This window comes from Zootoca vivipara, chromosome 2 (genome assembly GCF_965207765.1).
Source record: "Zootoca vivipara chromosome 2, rZooViv2.hap1.1, whole genome shotgun sequence".
NCBI classification, from domain to species: domain Eukaryota; kingdom Metazoa; phylum Chordata; class Lepidosauria; order Squamata; family Lacertidae; genus Zootoca; species Zootoca vivipara.
Window position 1 is genome coordinate 92,727,397 of NC_142584.1, and position 18,933 is coordinate 92,746,329.

Sequence of the window (18,933 nt, forward strand, 5' to 3'; positions counted from 1 at the left end):
GTACGTTCAATGTGCATGGTTAGTAGAGCTTGTCATGAGCAAGTGAAACAAAGAACTATGTCCCTGGTTTTACCATGGAAGCCTGATTAACAGCTAACATGTCTGTATCCTGAGTACAGGATGGGGTGGGAAGATATCACCTAGCAGAACTTTGGCCCATCGCTAATCGTAACAAAAACTGTTACCTAAGTTAGTTGAAGAGGGATTTCCTGCATATCACAACAGATGGAAATTGTACATCTGTAGTGTACAAATAATTGCACTCCCTATGATTTGTGCATTCATATTTAAGAGCCATCAGGTGAATGGGGACCGCATGCCAACTATTTACAATGGGAGGTAAACCTCACTTTTGATTTGGAATGAGACCACAGCAGCTGCAAAGGGTTAAAACCCCTCCTTCTCCATGCCATAGTCCCAGGCTGGGTATTTTAAAAAAAGATCAGCCCTTCCCAGCCTGGGTATTAAAAAATAATAATGAAAGGGCTAAAGTCATGCAAATCATCTTTCTTTCTTTCTTTTTACTTTATCTTATTTAACAAAAATCATATACCACTCAGTTGAAAAATAAATGAATAAATGCGCACGCACAAACCTCTAAGCAGTTTACAAATATCAGGTCTAGTTTGGCCCATAGAATGAGATCATCTGGCAAGTTGAATGTTTGTGGCCTACAGATGCTATAAATAGGTGAAAGGCCTTCCTTCCCTGGATATCTTAGATAAAACATTATTTTGATCTTCCAGTTATTTATACAGTCCAATAATATGGGTGTAATTGTCAATCGTGATGGCATACAGTCGTACCATGGTTTAAGAACAGTCCTGTTTACGAACAATTTGGTTTATGAACTCCACAAAACCAGAAGTAGTGTCCCAGTTTGCGAACTTTACCTCTGTCTAAGAACGGAATCCGAATGGTGGAAGGGCACCGGTGGCGGGAGGCCTCATTCAGGAAAGTGCGCCTTAGTTTAAGTATGGTTTCGGTTTAAGAATGGACTTCCGGAACAGGTTAAGTTCATAAACTGAGGTACCACTGTATATGGAGCCCATTATCTTAACCTTTTGAAGCCCACTTTGCTGACTTGCTAAACCGATACTTCAAAATTTTCATGTTTGTTTTGTTTAACGTGTTACAGCAAACTTAGTATGAGTAACTTTTCTCTCCTCTTCTTACTGCTTACTACATATGTTTTAGAGAACTTCTATTCTCTGTTCCTCGTGTTTTACGATGCATCATTTTACGTGTTACTTTTATTGTTATGGTTATTGAATTCTTAATTTAGTTAGTGATCTAATCTGCCCTAAGAACGTTCTGTTGCAGGACAGCCTATTAATGCTGTAAATAAATAAAAATAAACCAATCGGGGCAATGCAACCTCTTCCTCTAAGAGATTGTCCTGGAACAGCCTGTGTGGACTGAATGCCCCTTACTCTTTTTGTAAGAAAAGCCACATTCATTAGAACAAATCATTCTCACTAGCCCCTTCAATGAATGCCAGAAGAAATCGCATATGCCGTATGATATTTGTTAGATCCACCTTGCATAATTTTTTACTTGGCTTCTTCACACTTTGCTTAGGTTACCATATGCCATATTTGTTTAATCTTGTTAACAATGCATTTTTATGTCCCATTATGAAAGAATTATAGCCCTTGCATGGAGAGGGGGGAAAGATCAGAAGGGTACATTATATCACCCCCTGCTGTGGAAAAAACACACACCAGATCATTCATTTGCCACAGTGAGGCTTTATAGTGCAACTTAGGAATTATCTCTAGCCATGACTCCCTTTGTAGGTACAGTATTACAAACTGTGGCATGGCCGCAGTTAGACAGAAACAGAACAAAAAGAGAAATTAAACATTCAAGTGATCTTGCTTCTTTTCATTATTTCATACATGCGCTCTGTCATCAAATAACGGCCACTATTCGGCTGGTGATGAAAGAGACGGAGATTAATTACGTGGCTTCTTAACTAAGAGCACCCCAAATACTGGGAACATTTGGGGGTTTTAATATATCATATTCAGTAGATCCATTTTCTTTGTTGCTTCAGCTATAGAGGCACCCAGGGCTGTATCTGAGATGACAACTAGGCAATTAAGGAAAAATGTGTCCAGGCTATGCCCCTGTCAGACTGAATCATGACCCTCCTTTTGGCAGTCACACGCATGAATCCCTCCCGGGGGGTGGGGTGGAGGAGTTGCTGTAGACAATAGCCAACTTGTCAGATGACATGATACGTACTTTTTTGTGCATGCATGTCATGTTAGTGATATTATGCTTCCATTGGAAGCAGAGCACGGCATGCCTGAGTAACAGGGTATTTTAATTAGCTCTTACTGGTCTGATTGTTTCAGGAATAGTTAAAACCAAAAAACTTGCATAGTGGGTAGTATGGACTTTTCCTTTGCAATCTGTATATATTCATAAGGGATGGTATCTAACCAAGTCATACTCAAAGCGGAACTTTTGAAATCCAGAACTTGCCACAGGTTGGCCATCTGTGTTCTAAATCATGTCAAAGTGTCTATGTCTTGCTACTTAACATTGCCATTCTTAACTTGCTCAAGAATCAAGACAGAAGGAAAATGTGCCTTCTGCTTTGAAGACAGGTAGGATGCAAATGTTCAGAATCAATGAATAAATATTACACATGCAGTTACTTTTAAGCAAAACAGAACTATAACATCATTGCCAATTTATAAACACTTGCTTCTAATTTTACCCTCAGGCAGATATTTTTCATATCAAAAGGTCCTTCAGATATTTTTAGCTGGAGATTGAACCCAGGATCTTCAACATGCAAAGCTATGGTTCCTCCCCTAAAGAAGCTTGAATGTATATGGGGATCCCCCTCCCCAATTTAGGACAATTTAAGGGTCCCCTGGATATGGCTTGTACATATTTGCTGCAATTCTGCCTGTTGTTGGTTTTCTTGAATTCCCCTGAAATCAATGAGATTTAAGCAGCCTGACTGAGATTGCAGCACCAAGTTACAGACCATTGATCGTCACTTCTTCCACAAATATGTGAGATTCAAGTTACACTGTTGGGAAATTCTGCCTTCATTGGCCTTGATTTCTTCAGGAAAACTGGATCCCTTGAAAGCGAGAACATGCTGACGTGATTTGCCATATTCATTAAAGGCAAAAGTGAACCATAGCTGGCTGAGCCATAGATGACTTGCCGAGCTTCTGCGTTGCATAAAGGAGGTCTCAGATTCAGCCTCTAGCACATCCTGTTGAAAGGAGCAGGTAGCAGGTGATGAGAAAGACCCCTACCAGAGCTCTCAGCAATCCACAGCCAATCAGTGTAGACAGTGAGGCAGCTTCATATAGAAAGAAACGGAAAACAAACACCCAGACTTACTGATGACCCAGTCTTGGCATTGGGAATGAAGAAAGTAGCACATGCCGTTTTGATAAGCAAAAGCAAGGGGCTTGTGACCCCTGTGGTTGCATTTTATGAAGGTGGATATTTACATTTTTCACAAACTGCCCTCAGTGCCTATTTGGCAGAAAGGTCATTTAGACATTAAGACACAATGAGATGTTCATGGACTATAGTTGTCCTCTAGAAAGTGCAGATTTAGCTGGTAGCACTTTTTTGCCAAGTTGCATTGTTTAGTAATCTAGAGATATATAAAAATGTATAAAAAACTTGCCATGTCTGTTAGTATCCACGTTTCACCAAAACCACTTGACCGATTGCATTCAAATTTTGACACAATCCTGCATGCAAATATGAGAGCAAGCCCATACCGTTTTTAAAGACAGATGTCACACCTGGGCCAGGTAAAACCCACAAAACCATGTGTTCCAGAACTCACAAACCAGATGAAAGTGCATGCTGGGAAAAGAACCAGTTGCAAACCAGCGCCCTCTAGTGGCAGCTTCACTGGTAGTGCACCTATAAAACCTTCCCTCTCAATAGCACCTCGACTCCCATTTACATACTAGGCCGAAGCCTTTACAGACTAGGCCAGGCATCCCCAAACTTCGGCCCTCCAGATGTTTTGGACTACAATTCCCATCTTCCCTGACCACTGGTCCTGTTAGCTAGGGATAATGGGAGTTGTAGGCCAAAACATCTGAAGGGCCGCAGTTTGGGGATGCCAGGACTAGGCTGACTGGAGGTACAGAGTCGCCTGGAAGGGGGTTGGGGGAGGAGGGGATGGGATAGCTCAGGACACAGTGGGACCAGTCACAGGGATGAGCTGGGGGGTGGGGTCATGATACGTCATAGGTTGGGACATGGTGGGGGGGAACCACAGGGATAAGCCGGGGTGGGGGGGGAGGGGCGGGATACGTCATGGATCGGCACAGGGTGGGGGGAATCACAGGAATACGCCTGTGTAAACAGAACACGCGTAAAACAGGGGGACTCTCAAGGTGAGGGGAGTCTGAAGGGGGACTCTGAGCCTCCATTTAAGAGACTGAGCCACAGCAACGCGTGGCAGGGCCAGCTAGTTACATATAAAAAGGGTCAGGGAAATTTAACACATTGGCTAAATATATGTATGTAACTCCTAGTTTTCACATGTTTGTGTGCCACAGTAGTCTTCCTGCTACCAAAGGCAGCTTATAATTTCTTTGTCTTAATGGCAACAACAGTCATTTTGCAACTCTCCATTTCCAAAAATGAACAAAGGGCACTTTGTGGCAAGCAAGGTAAAATTACTTTCTTCCCCCCTCCCCTAGTCTTGAGACAGTATTAGTTTACAAGGCAAAGGTGGAGAGAACTTTGCCTCACATTTCAAAGAGGTATACTGCAACTTAATTCTGCTAATGACAATTAACACAGATGGCTAAAAAAAGTAATTATCTCTTTTCGTTTTCTGCCACCTGTCACAAGTGAACTGTTTTCTTTAATTGCTCCAAATTACTCTTAATCACACAAAACAGCTATTTAAATCGGAGTTGCATCTTGAAGCCCAGGAGGAAGATTTAACACCTGAGTTGCGAGACTTTAAGAAACCATCATGGCGGCATAAGCTGAAATCCCCGTTAAACCAAAGTATAGCTTGAGCTGAGTAATTACAAAGTCAACCAGAAGGTTATCTCTATGTGCCAAGGATTTTATCTCCCTTCACTAAATTAAAGCCACATCCTTAGGTGTATGCGTGAGAAAGAGAGAGAGAATATGTGAGAATGTGAATGAACGCATAAATGCTTACATTACTACCCTTGTGAGGCAATGTTTAAGCCTTGGCATATGCACTCTACAATGGGTTTGTCACATCACCTGTGCAGTTTACTGAACTAAAACAGTTTTATGTGATTATATATATATATATATATATATATATATATATATATATATAAACTTAACTCCTTTCACTGTATCTTGGAATTCTGTCATGGAACTCAGGGTGGGTTGATGAGTAGGGAGGGAGGATAGTGTGGTTGTGCTAATGTGCCATATCCTAATTCCCCAAGCAAGCTGGTGCAAGGTGTTGAAAGTTACAGGGAATATGAAATTCAGTATCCACATCTTGCTACAAGCTTAGTACAGGGTCATCACTTAGAAGTAGTAACAAATATAATTTATATAGTGCTTTAAATTGTTCAATGTGATGGCACATATATTATCTTGTTATCCCTACAGCAGCAGCACTTTAAGATAGGTCAGCAGTATTATCCTCCTGTTGTGGAAGCTGAAGGAGAATGACACAGACAACACCACCTTATGGGTGCACATCAGAGCCAAGATTCAAACAAGCTCCTTCCTGATTCGTAGCTCAGTCTCTTCACCACTGTGCTACACGAGCTTTTGATATGTTGCCTAGGTATTTTACATTACCTTTCCCAAGTATGTACAAACATAGTGCAATGTGGGGAAGAAGAAATACCACTGGAAATTCTACTATAACTGGAAATGTGTGCTACCCAAACCATCATAGAAATCCTATTGATCTAGAATCTAGGTGCTTCCATAACTCACGAATAAAAAACAAACACACCAGCTGATCTTGCCTCAGTGCTGATGTAATGAAAGAGAACCATGGAATGTACTTTTTCTTTCCAGCTGATTTTCCATTGGCATTTGTTTTCCATTTATTCAATTCCTTAGTGAGGCTATTGGGAAGCATCTTCCTGCCATGACCCAAAGTGACAGACTTTTCTCTCTGTAGCTTTAATCAGTGTGTCTTCTGACCCATAACGTATGCTCCCAGAAGACTTTTGCAGTCAAAATATTCAACATTTGTAGACTGACAGTTCATTATCTAGCGTTAACCTAGTTGATAAGATACATTATCCTTTTGATTTTTTCAAAACGCACCTAAAACTTACATTATTAAGTATGCCTGTATATAATAAAATAAGTTTAAATCTTTAGTTGTCTGATTTTCAATATGATTTTGTATTTTTGTGTCTAAATACTGTTAAATTTTCACACAAGGCCTTAAGTACAAATGAACAATGAGCAAGGCCTTTTCTGAGCTTATCCCCTACTGCCCCCCAAAAAACACTTCAAAGTACACAGTACACTTCCAGGCTGACTTCAGACATTGTTTATTAGGAAACACAAGGCTGCTTTTCCATTCACTCCATTTATTCACTTTGGTGAAATGTGTGTCTACCATTGTGACTATGAAAATATTTCATGGTCACAGCATTTCAGGTTTACAGTCTAGCACATGGGTGGCCAATGTGGTACCCTCCATGTGTTGTTGGACTACAGCTCCCATCTTCCTGACTGTTAGTCAAGGTGACTGAAACTAACGGGAGTTGTAGTCCAATCATATCTCAATGGCACCATGTGGTTATTCCTAGTGTTATACAAGGCAGAAGTAATCTCTGGAAAGAAATAGCAAGGGCCAGGTTGGGAATCTTAACTGGTAGCAGAGGATTGGGGGCATTGTGGAGAATATAGTGATACGGGAGAATTTCAGGGAGATGAATGTGTCAGAAAGAGGAGAGCTGTTTGAGTGGTTTGAGAGGCAAAATATGGTGTACTCTTGTAAAAACAGGTTTTCTGCCCTATGTAATTTTTGTAACAATTGATATTACAAATCGTTGAATTTTCTCGACTGTACTATCTGCCGCAGAGCACAATGCAGTGTGGAGCTTTAAAGTGCAAGTGTGAAATGAGATTGACTTGCCTCAATCAAGTTGGATGTTAAGCTCTTGCTGCAACTGAAGAGAAGATAGTAAAATCCCATTGGACAGTGTATGATCACTGACTGAGCACGTGGATCACTGCCATTCTGTGAATGATACGTAGTGACATAACAGGACCCGTATGCTACAAAAATGAAAGGGTAGGGAATTCATTTATGTATATATATTTTCATTGTTGTTGTTTAGTCGTTTAGTCGTGTCCGACTCTTCGTGACCCCATGGACCAGAGCACGCCAGGCACTCCTGTCTTGCACTGCCTCCTGCAGTTTGGTCAGACTCATGTTGGTGGTTTCGAGAACACTGTCCAACCATCTCGTCCGCTGTCATCCCCTTCTCCTAGTGCCCTCAATCTTTCCCAACATCAGGGTCTTTTCCAGGGAGTCTTCTCTTCTCATGAGGTGGCCAAAGTATTGGGGCCTCAGCTTCAGGATCTGTCCTTCCAGTGAGCACTCAGGGCTGATTTCCTTCAGAATGGATAGGTTTGATCTTCTTGCAGTCATATTTATGTAAATAGTAATGTGTCAGCAGTAACTTCAAAGTGCTTTTTCTATAAAAAAACAACAACAACCCAACATCTTACAAATGTTATTTGTTGATCTCAGTGACTATCAGATAAAAGAAAATTGTCTAGATCCCCGAAAAGGCCCAACAGTCTCAAATGTAAGGAGATAATTATATTATTGATCCTTAAAGATTATTGTTCTTGTGGGAATGACAATTTTGCAAAGACTGCCCTTGGATTGCAACTGATGAGGTAGAACCAATTCATCTCAACCTACTCATGACAGGGTTTTATTAAATTGCATATTCATCTCTTGTGTGAAATTAAAAGCAGGGGGATTGTGTTACAGAGAGTTACACACATCTTTTCCTAATTTAACATTGTAAGTCTTTGCACGATTAACAGTGAGGCAAGAAGAATAATAATTGTGTGGGGTTTTTTCCATATGCAATCCCTCATAATAATTCAAAAATCAATATGCACCCTTTGAGAATTACACCCCACCCCTTCTTCATCCTAACAGTAAATTATGCAATTCAGGGTGGCCTTCTCTCATTTCCCTATGAATGGGAGATTGAGGATACCTAGGGGTAAACCAGGCATTATGTGTGTGTTTTTTTAAAGAAAATGTTTAACTATAACCACTGGGACTAGAATCATTGCTTCCAATGCCCTAATGTGAATATCAATAAGACACTGGTCCATGGAGCTCCTTGCTTGATTTGACAATTTAAAGGATCACTTAGTTAATTAGTTGCCTCTGCATCCTTTAGCTGCTCCCTGCCTTCTGCCTCCTCTTCTCATTTTCCTTTTTTTTGACATGCTAGATTACATCATTACTGGTGGTTTCACTTGTTAACCACAACAGAAACTGAGGATATTTTAAGCGTTAATTGGTTTCTCATAAGACTTGTCTTTCACTCTGGTTCAAAAGGAAAACACCAGCTTCCATGTTTCAAGACTGTCCTAGCATGTAATGCTACCTAGCCTTCATCTGGATGGTTTTGAAGAGTGTGTTATTGAAAAGAAACATTGAAGCCTTTGTAGATTGTACTAATGGCCTGTGATCTTAACTAAGAATCTGCCTTCTTTTTTCATTCTTGCACTTCAATACATTTCCTGATTATTTTCTTCTGTAATGTATACAAACGAGACTTCCTCTTGACAGATACATCTGTGATATGGTACATTTGCTGCACTGTACAATGTTCATGCTACTGAAGCCCATCTTTGTAGGGTTTGTTGAAAAGCATTTGAGCTCATCACCATATGCCTTACAACACATAGCTGCCAAGTTATCCCTTTTTTAAAGGGATTTTCCATTATGCTGAATAGGCTTCCTCGCGAGAAAAGGGAAAACTTGGCAGCTATGCTTACAACAGCCAAATTGGTTTGTGGTTCAGTATCTTATATAAACTGACAGTGAGACTGCAGAAATCCCTCAACAGGGCATTGAGGCAAAAATGGTGATGGTGCTAGAATCTAGAGAGGTGGATAGGATAATCTGAATTTGATGGTGTCACCTCATTGAAACTTGGAGGGCCCAAGTAAGATGCTTGCCAGTTCACCTGGTTTGATAAAATGAGCTGAGGTGCAGATAGTAACTAACCCACACTTCTCTCTAGTAAATCAATACATAGCCTTCATCCTTATGCCTTGAACAACACTGTATTTATGCACAGTACGAAAGCCATCTGAAGACGAATCATTTGTAATCTAGTATCCTGTGAAATCAGGTTTTGTTTGCAATCCCTAAAGGCAGTTCACCTTAAATACGCTAAGGTCAAACACCAGAAGGATTTAGATATACAGTGGAACCTCGGTTTACGAACACCTCAGTTTACGAATTTTCGGTTTACGAATGCCGCGGACCCGGCTGGAACAGATTAATCCACTTTCCATTACTTTCAGTGGGAAAGTTCGCTTCAGTTTATGAACGCTTCAGTTTATGAACAGACTTCCGGAACCAATTGTGTTCATAAACCGATAACAATACAATGATAACCCCATTGTATCTCCACAATATTACTGTTTTACCTCTGCAAACTAGCAAATATTAGAGGCTTCTGTGGGTATCATGATAAATCACCACAATTTCCCTCACCTCTGAACTATAACCCTATAACTGTGATCTCAGATTACTAGATGTAATCTAGTTCCTTTGTTGAGATTGAACAATTAGTTTTTTATAACATGACTATTGGTGTGAAAGATTGAAAATTATGTCAATTGATCTCTACGACATTCATGTTGATTAAACAGCAGCCTTAAAATTTTGCTTTAAAAAAAAGAGCAGCAACATCCATTCACCACATCACTGTATGAATCATTATTTTAGAGTAATATGCTGCAGAGCTAGAGTGTTGGCTTTTGTGTGTGTTCAAATCCTTGTTCGGGTTAGTTTTTTTCTAATAAGGCTGTTTCCCATACTATTTGATAACATTGGTCCATGCTTACTCCTGACAGGTCTCTCCACAAAAACAAAGTTCACTACAGCCAATCACAAACAAACAACCACACCCCTGGACCAAACCCAACCTCTCTCACCACCAAAGGAATACAAGTGAATAGTAAAGAGAACACGCACAAGCGATGCTGACACAAAACCCCACACATACAATAAGTAGAATAGAGGCATTCCCACCCCATCCCACCCCCACTCACCATGGCCCCCTCCACCTCTCCCCCCCTTTTCTTCCTAATGTAACACTAATGTCTCAACATATGAAACCGATCTGTAGAAAATGTAACTTGAAAAAAGAGACATTGCACATACTTTTGTAAACCAAGAAATCCTTAATAAATAATATGTGTGTTTTTTTTAAATCCTTGTTCAGGTATCGTATAAAATTCACTGGGCTTGGAATTGAGCAAGTTCCTGTTCTACCTCATAAAATAAGATTACCATATTATAAACTTTGAACCTACTGAAGAAAGGATAATGCAATATATGCAACGACAAAAAAGCAAATAATGGAAAGTGCAAGTGTGTCAAGAGAGGAATCTTTCTAACAGGCTCAGTTTTGTCCAGAGTAATTTTTGCCACCACAATTTATACTCTAAACCAGGGGTAGTCAACCTTTTTATACCTACCACCCACTAATGCATCTTTCTTGATGGTAAAATTTCCTTACCGCCTACTAGTGCTCGATGGAAGGAGGATTCAGCTTGTGCCATAGAACCCCCTACCGCCCACCTAGAACCCTGAAATGCCCACTAGTGGGCGGTAGGGATCACGTTGACAACACCTGCTCTAAACCTTCACAGAGTTTTTGGGAGTCTGTGAATTGTTCTTCTATAGTTTATTTAACTGATTAGACAACCCTTTACAAGGACTATGGGCCACAAATTAAATGCAGGCCTGGCTCTCACTAGACATTATCCGTCTAATGCAGGGTTTTCCAGTTTTATTTTGTGCGGCTTCCATCAGGAAAGGGCAGACCAAGTGGACTCTGTATGTGGAATGTGGAAGCTCCCAGACTTGACCTTTGATGGGGAGATAATATAACATTTCCCAGTTGCGCACTCAGGCAATACTGGAATCAAGCTCCTGCAATAGCCTTCAAATGATCCAGAGCGACATGCTGGAAATCTGTGTGGGTGTGCAGCTGTGCAATAAGCAACTGAGGGGGAGGGATGCCACACCATAAAAACGGATGAGGGGTTTACCAAAGTATGGGCAGCATCTTTGTACCAGTGGGAGGACAAAGATGGCAAGGGGGGGTGGGGGTGGGCCCAAGATGGCAAAGGCAGGAATCGCCCAAATACAGCAGCTGTGATTCCCAAGTTGAAAGAAAACACTCCAGAATTGTCTCTGCACAGCTGTGAATTTTGAAACCGCTTCCCTAGGAAAGCCAGGAAAAGCTGCTATGGTTTGATAGATTTTGCATGAGAGCCAGACAGGAAGGCAAGTTTGTTTGAAGGAAAGGCTACCTACTTGGCTCTTTTCAGGCCTTGAAAGGATGCACCTACAAGCTGCGGTCTCCGATAGAGAACAAGCTCCTTTGCACCCAAGCCCAGCCAATGCTTAAAATTCACTTCCATTAAAGTGCTTTGAGGTGGGGCAGGTGGAGAACCACCACTGTGGCTCCTCTGTCTCCCAGTCAGGCCTACAGTGGGGTGGGATTTTACCTGGGCATATACCAGGCATATACTGGCTCAGGAATCAGAGTAAGGACTTCCAGCCAAACATCCTCTTCCATATGGTTTGAGGGAAACCTGGGAGGGGGAGGATGAAGCAGTTGCTCTGTGACCTTGGATCGGGTGGTCTCGGATGACATTTGAGAAGCCTTATGATGAGAGCATCTATGCCAGCTTACTGCCAGGCAGCTGCTGGAAGTGAACAGATTCCTCTTGCATCAGAAGCTGAGAGAGCCAAAGTATGCCCGCTTTATTTGTTTATTTATAAATTTCTTCCTGCACTTCAGGACCAAGTTATAGATGAGGCTCTGTAGAGAATGCTGTGATAATAAATAAGTTGTCAATGATCGCACTGCCAAATATTTCTGTTCGCTGTGGCCTAGCAACTCGAGGCCTAATTCTTTCCAATAGAGGGCAGTGGTGTCATTTTAGCCAGTAATGGGAGCTGACAGACTTATTCCACGCACAACAGGAGTAGTTTGATTTTTGATTTTTTTTAAAAGGTAGTTTACTTCGTTCAACCTGGGAAATCACAGTATAACTGGAAGGGTTCATTTAAGCTAAATTGCACAAAGGCAGTTTGCTGGGTGTGGCCATATTACCAAATGCTGCTTTGTTCTCAACATTTGACGTTAGTAAACTAGTCCAAACCCATTGCGTTGCTACTAAATCACACAAATAATTTCTAGTGCTCCTGTTCAAAATATCAAAGAAACGAAACTTTTTTCTATATCATTTTTAGGATGCAGAGGACTTCAATGGTATTTCGTCTTATTATTCACCATAAGAGCCCCATTAGCTCATTTATTTCTCACATATTGGGGAAACCAAGGCAAAGGCTTTCAAGAGCTTACCACTTAATTAACAGATGTGGAGGGATTTGAGCATGTACTGGAACAGCAAAAGCTGCCTCATACAGAATCAAGGTATCTTGGTCTATTGACCAGCAGCAGCTTTGTGGGGTTTTAGACAGAAGCCTTTTCCAACACTAACACATTACATTTACTGTACTACTATTTGACCCCTATCAACTGGAGATGGCACCTTGTACATGCAAAATAGGTGCTCTGTGGCTAGCTACAGCCCTGCTCCATTCTGAAGACTATCTGTATGATGTCACCTGTAATGCATTATCTTGCATGGCCATAGAAGATTTTTAACATGCAGTTCTGAGCTAGAATGATCACAAGATAATCTCTTTTTAAAAATTCCTCTCTGTAATGTGGTATTGTAAAAGCGGTCGCAAGACATGAAAACCTGGGGAGAAAGCTAGTTTTCTAATACTTTTCTAGATATGGCAACTCACAGCTGTGCAATGCTGGTAAGTGTTCTTAGATTCACCATGTGATAAGATCTTTCAATCTTCATACTGTATGTGTTGCATGATGGGAAGGAGTTACAGCCACAGTAGCTGCAAAAGGCATGAAAGCAGCGGATGAGCATAGAGAGACAGCTAGTGCTGGCAGCAGATATGGAAGAGGGGCAAAGCTATTTATTTTAATCACAGAATTGAGGGTGATTCACACTTTGTTTTGTTCGTTTTGCATACCTTACCAGAGTAACAGGGTAAATAACCCACAGGAAAATCTGCCCTGCAAATTCATGGCAGAAAGATCTAATAATGTTGGCTGGTCATTGAACAACTTGTTGTTTAGTCGTGTCCGACTCTTCGTGACCCCATGAACCATAGCACGCCATTGCACAACTAATACCGTATTAAAATGGCAGGAACAATGTGGTAAGTACAAAAGAACAAGGCAAGGGAAAGACCTGGAGGCAATGGCTGTTGGGACAAGTGGGGCACTTGGTAGGTGATTTGTGGCTAGGATATAAAATCACAGTCAACAGTGGAGGGCACCAAGGCCATGTCCTGGAACCGGATAAACTGGAATTAGAACTATATTAATAGAGTTTGTTCTTAAGAGACATTTTTCTTTTATTTTGGCACTGGCACCAAGTATTCATAAGGTAAAAGCTCAGCCTGCACAAAACAACAAAGTCTGTAAGTCTCTAATTATTGAGAGCCAAAAACTTTTCATGGCCATAAGAGCTTTATGATATTGGGAAAGCCCTTATAAATAGCCCTATTGATAGTCGGACACATTCTCCGCATAGATTTATAGTCACTAGAAGGGCTGGTTAAGCTGACCCAATTTTTGTACTTGGGTTTTTTTCATATAAAATAAAATCTGAACACATACAGAAACAAACACCCCAGATTTCTTTTCTTCTGTAAAATGCTAATGTTCCAAACGAATACCTCCCTTCCTTTCACTCTCTTTCCTACAATGGTAGATATCATTATCATCATCATCATCATAAACTCAGCTTACATAAATTTATTACAAAGCAACCGCTGCTCTCTCTCTCCTATCGCCCTCCTTCCATATGAAAAAAATGTTGAAAATGAAAGGAAGTTAATTAGGCTATTGGTACGTTAAACAAAATATCATTTCATTGCACCCAGCCTATACAAAGACAATTTGCTTAAACAGTTGCTGATAAGAACACACAACTCAACACAGGTCAATTTGAGACATTAAAATGTGTCAAAATTCAGAATTGGACGTACACACGAAAAGAAAAGCACCCTCAATTTAGAAAAGGCTCTTTGCTTGATTGTCACACTGACTCCACTTCCCAGGGAAGTGGGCTGATCACACCACATGGATAACACAGGGGTTATTGAATATTTGTCAACAAGAACGTGGGAAGCCAACTCTCTTGATTTATTTTTCCATTTGAAATTACAGAATATTTTAAAGGTATGTGGTGATATTCTTGTGTAGCTGTGTATTAACAGGGACTGCTTCTGAATTGCATCAGGGACCTGTTATTTTGTTTCATTTAACTCGTACTGATGAAATAAACTACTGATTTATTTCACTTGCAGCTGAAGAGCTGTTATCTCGATCTTCCTGATTCTTATATTAGCTTTGCAGATGTTCCAGTTCCTGGTGCACCAAAGAACACACTGTACACACTATACGTACCATACTGTTGATGTCACAAATGCAGAATGTGGCTAGTGGAGAGTCAGATTCCATTCACTCTCCATAAAGGACAATGGGATGTGCTGGGAGAAGCTTGGGAGACAGAACCTCCAGATACAGTACAGGGAAATTTGAGACATGAAACTTATCTCCCACTGTGTACAATGTGGTTAACTTCCAAGTAAGCAGGCATAAGATTGCAGCCTGGGAATGTGAAACTTCAAGCAACTTCAGGGAACATTCAGTCTTCCCAAAGTTGTCTGCTGAATCATTTGCCCCAGATATCCTGTGGTCTGTTCAGGTTTTCTTTTCACTTCACCCTGTGTAAGGTTCTCCCATGTTCAAACCCTTATAGAAAAACTTTTTCATGCTAACATATGGGCTGACCAAGACAAGGCATTGCAAATCCTCCCAAAGCTTTCAAGAAACCAATGCAGACTGCAGTGGTAAGAAGGGCAAAGGGAACAGAAGTTGTAATTGAGAAAGGGTAGACATGTTACAGAAAGAACCTGCCACCATATTTCCTTTGATTCTTCAGCAGGGCTGTTCTTGATCTTTCTTGTCCACTCCAGAGCCATCTGATAAGGAACCTGTCTCTGCTGAGTGAATAGACACAGTGGTGTGGGTTGATAGCTGATTTATGCTTTCTTTGGCAATGTTTGTGCTTCACTTGAGAAGCTAACATCACACTTTGGTAATCAAAATAATGCTCCTTGGTTTGAGGCAATACAGTTACTGTAAATCCATCCCACTGTGTCCAGTTGTGGGATAAGAAAAGAATTACTTCCAGTAAAGAATAACAGGCTTCATCTGTTCACAGAACACTTTTTTTTTACGCTCAATGGGTGAGTTTAGCCAACAATCAGTGGATACTACTGTGAACAAGTGCCTCCTAAGGCTCAGTCCACTATTACCCATTGAGGCACAGTGGCTAAGAAGGTTGTAATAGGGTTGGATAGAGCTCAGTTCTGATCTCCACTCAGCTACAAAGCCAATCACTGCCTCCAAGCCTAACCTACTTCAAAGGGGACTCCTCCAGATAGCCTCTTCCTTGAGCATTCATTCTGATTTGCTTTTAGGGAGGTTATATGTCTTCCCACCCATCAGTGGTTATCCCACACTTTGTTGTGTATTTCCCATCACTTTCCTAACTGCAAGAAGCGAGGTGGTGGTGGAGCTTTTTAAAGTGAATTTCTTGCACCAAAGTGACAGAGGACTGTAATACGCTTTTGTTGTGCAAACCTCAATTTCCAGTAAGCAACTGAATTCCTCTGCAAAGTATTGAGTTTGGAGGTGACCAGAGGTGTTCCAGGGATAAAAGGGAGGGGGGCAGTGTATGCTAGCTTGATTAAATTGGCAAAAAGTTAGAATCTACATTTAATAAAGAAAAAAAACCTGTTGCCTCCTATAATGTATTCCCAACTAGAAACAGTGTTTGTGGGATTTCTGAACACAGAGAGACACCTGACCCTTCATATGTGTGCTGCAATGGATGAAGCCAAAACTTGCAAATCATCACTAGGTAATCCACCCCCATTCGTTTGGTGAATGGGGAATAATTTCACTTAGAATTTACCAGCTGAAGGAAGTAAATATACATAGATTTTTTAAAAAATACACATCATAAAGCAACTATAGCAGTCACATTACCATGGAGTGCACATGCTATATTGTCTTTAGAGGACCTTGAAGTGTGCTCAGCTGATTATATAGCTCCTGTTTAGCATATGCATAAGCACAGAATCATCACATAAATACTATTAATGGGTGCTGTGATAATGTGTAACCATTCTGATGTCAGGTGGAATTCATAAAGAATTATATTATCATGAGGTTTGCTGGAATTATTGTACTTTAATGAAAATAAGTTGCAGAATTTGTCCCATTCCTAGTTGCATCAGCCCCTTGAGCTGTTCCATGCTTCATTTTTCTTCCTTTCTTCTTTTTTGCTAAATTCATGCCTGTTCACTACAGACTTCCATTTAGTTGTTACCACGTTCTCTTAAATATTTTAAGGAGTGTTTTATTTAACTTTGCTGAACTGTTTAATGTTGCCTGTAATAGTTCTGTATCAGCAGCAGATTCGTTTTGGTTATGACTTACATTTAAAATGTATTTGTAAACTGCTTAAATATGCTAAGAATTATCCTTGGGGACCACAGTAAAATGCAGTCATGTTTATTTGTAATTGCTACAAAATGGTTTACAGAATTGTTAGTGTCTTTTATTATGCCCTGCTACTGAAGTGCTTGCTTGTTAATTAGAGAAATTTCAGCTGTCATAGGCAGCAATTATAGCTTCTGTATCACTGTCTGTTATGAATAGTCAATGAGAGCTGATTAATATGCATGAGCAGCAGTATATAGTGTGTGCATTGGACTAAAGCAGTAGAGGGAGTGTTGTGTACTGTGAGTGGAGGAGGGAGAGCATTAAGGAAGGAGGCAGAGTTTCTTGCCAGTGATCAGAGCATCACCAACGTAAATCGTTTCAGTTTCATCTGACTCTCTTAGTGTGCCAAAGGGATATCTACATGCATGCTTGCTAACAACAACTTCCCGGGCTCTTGCGGTGAATAAGAAAGACAGTTTTCTTAAACATGGGATGCAGCTTGTGCTCTCTGCAGAAGCAAGAGGAACAGTACAAATTGCTGTATGAAGTTTGCCAGGTAAAGCTGTTTGCTTTGAATTCTAGGGACGTATATATGTTACTTTAGCCGCATGACAATTGCTGTTATTTTTATTGTTAGAGCAAGAAGAAGGAATAGGCAAGGTATGTTACTCCATTGTAGCAAGTAAGCTATTACCTTATTTGGCATGGGTTTTTGGGATTTATTTATTTTTTATGGTGATGTGCCTTATGACACAAGTGCAGAGGTTTAAATATTCATTGAAATGCACCATTTCTGTAATAAACAGGTCTCTATAGCTACAAGGCAGTAGACCCTGAGACACTGTCCCCAGCATGAGTTAAGGAAAACATCTCAGCCAGGGTCACATCTTGGTCATGCTCTCTTTGAACAAGTTTGGAAAGACACAAGTGATGATTGATGTGGCGGAGGGGTTGGTCTCTGTTTACCAATAGTTCAATGGTGCTTCTTTCTGGAGGACAAATGCACTAACTTATTCACCACAGACAGTGAGCCACTACCTCTACCAATACTTTGTCTCAAGTTTAATTCCTGTAGATTCTGTGTTTCTGTCAGTTTTAAAAATTCCTTTTGCTACCCTGGGGAGAACCCTTCTAGAATTCTTTATCTATATACTGTACAATGTTTTCTCATTCCCAACTTCTCTGGCTACAAAGCACAATGAGAATAAAAAAACACTTGAAAAATCTTTCTGATCTACATAGTCTATGCCATTTTTAAAATATTTGTTTGGGCTCCAGCCATTTGCCTCTTCAGTTGATTCTGAAAGATCATCTCATCCCAAAGTGCAGGTTTGTAAAGAAATACTATAATGGTAGCTCCAGTAAAGTTAGACATAGCATCAAAAGGAAATGCACAATTTGACAAGACAAAACTTGTTTTACCTTCTCTTTACCAATGAATAAATAAATCTGAAAAAGTGGCCATCTTTATGCTCTATATGTTATTTGACTCTAGAAGGGAGATCTAAAAAATAATTTTAAAATATAACTATCTGTGAACATACAAATTGCATGTGAGGTGATTCTGTCTTTACAAAGTACTTTAAGGAAATGAAAAACGGAGCACCTAGCAACAATTATTGCTAAATGCAAAGAGTGTTTTGGTTTTACATTTGCCAGCAGAGGGTGTTGCTAATCACAGAGAAAGGTGAGGTAGTCTTTGTTGTGGAACTACTCATGTCACTCACAACACAGTGAGTGAAATAGGCCTTGTGTTCTGTACTAACAGGAACACAGTTAAATTTTAAGCACCATGTTCCATATATATATATGTCTCTGACACCTCCCGGAGAACACAATGCCTATGTAGAAAACTTTGTCACTGCAAACAGAAAGGCATGCTCACTGTCATGACTGTTTTATATCAGCTCCCTTGATAAACATTTTTCCTGTGTTTTAAGAGAGCAAATGTTTTAGAAAGCAAGGTAGCAAGACTTCTTGGGCATCACCACCACAAACTTATATCAACATTGTTCTTGCAAATTTTATCCTAAGAATAAGATACTCTGTCATAAGAGTT

At 40.3% G+C, this 18,933-nt stretch overlaps 1 protein-coding gene across 4 annotated transcripts in view; it reads left to right on the top strand.

The window, feature by feature from the left end:
• The window catches only part of PDZRN3 (PDZ domain containing ring finger 3), a 187,737-nt gene that overhangs the window by 116,255 nt on the left and 52,549 nt on the right, over nucleotides 1-18,933 (top strand). The window contains exon 1 of one of the 4 annotated variants that reach the window (XM_035106615.3): nucleotides 17,155-17,430. The exons of the other annotated variants lie outside the window; for them this stretch is intronic. Within the exon in view, the coding sequence (XP_034962506.2) occupies nucleotides 17,362-17,430 (69 nt within the window). The 5' untranslated portion in view covers nucleotides 17,155-17,361. Of the gene's footprint in view, nucleotides 1-17,154; nucleotides 17,431-18,933 lie in introns of those variants that run through there. 4 annotated transcript variants of the gene reach the window in all.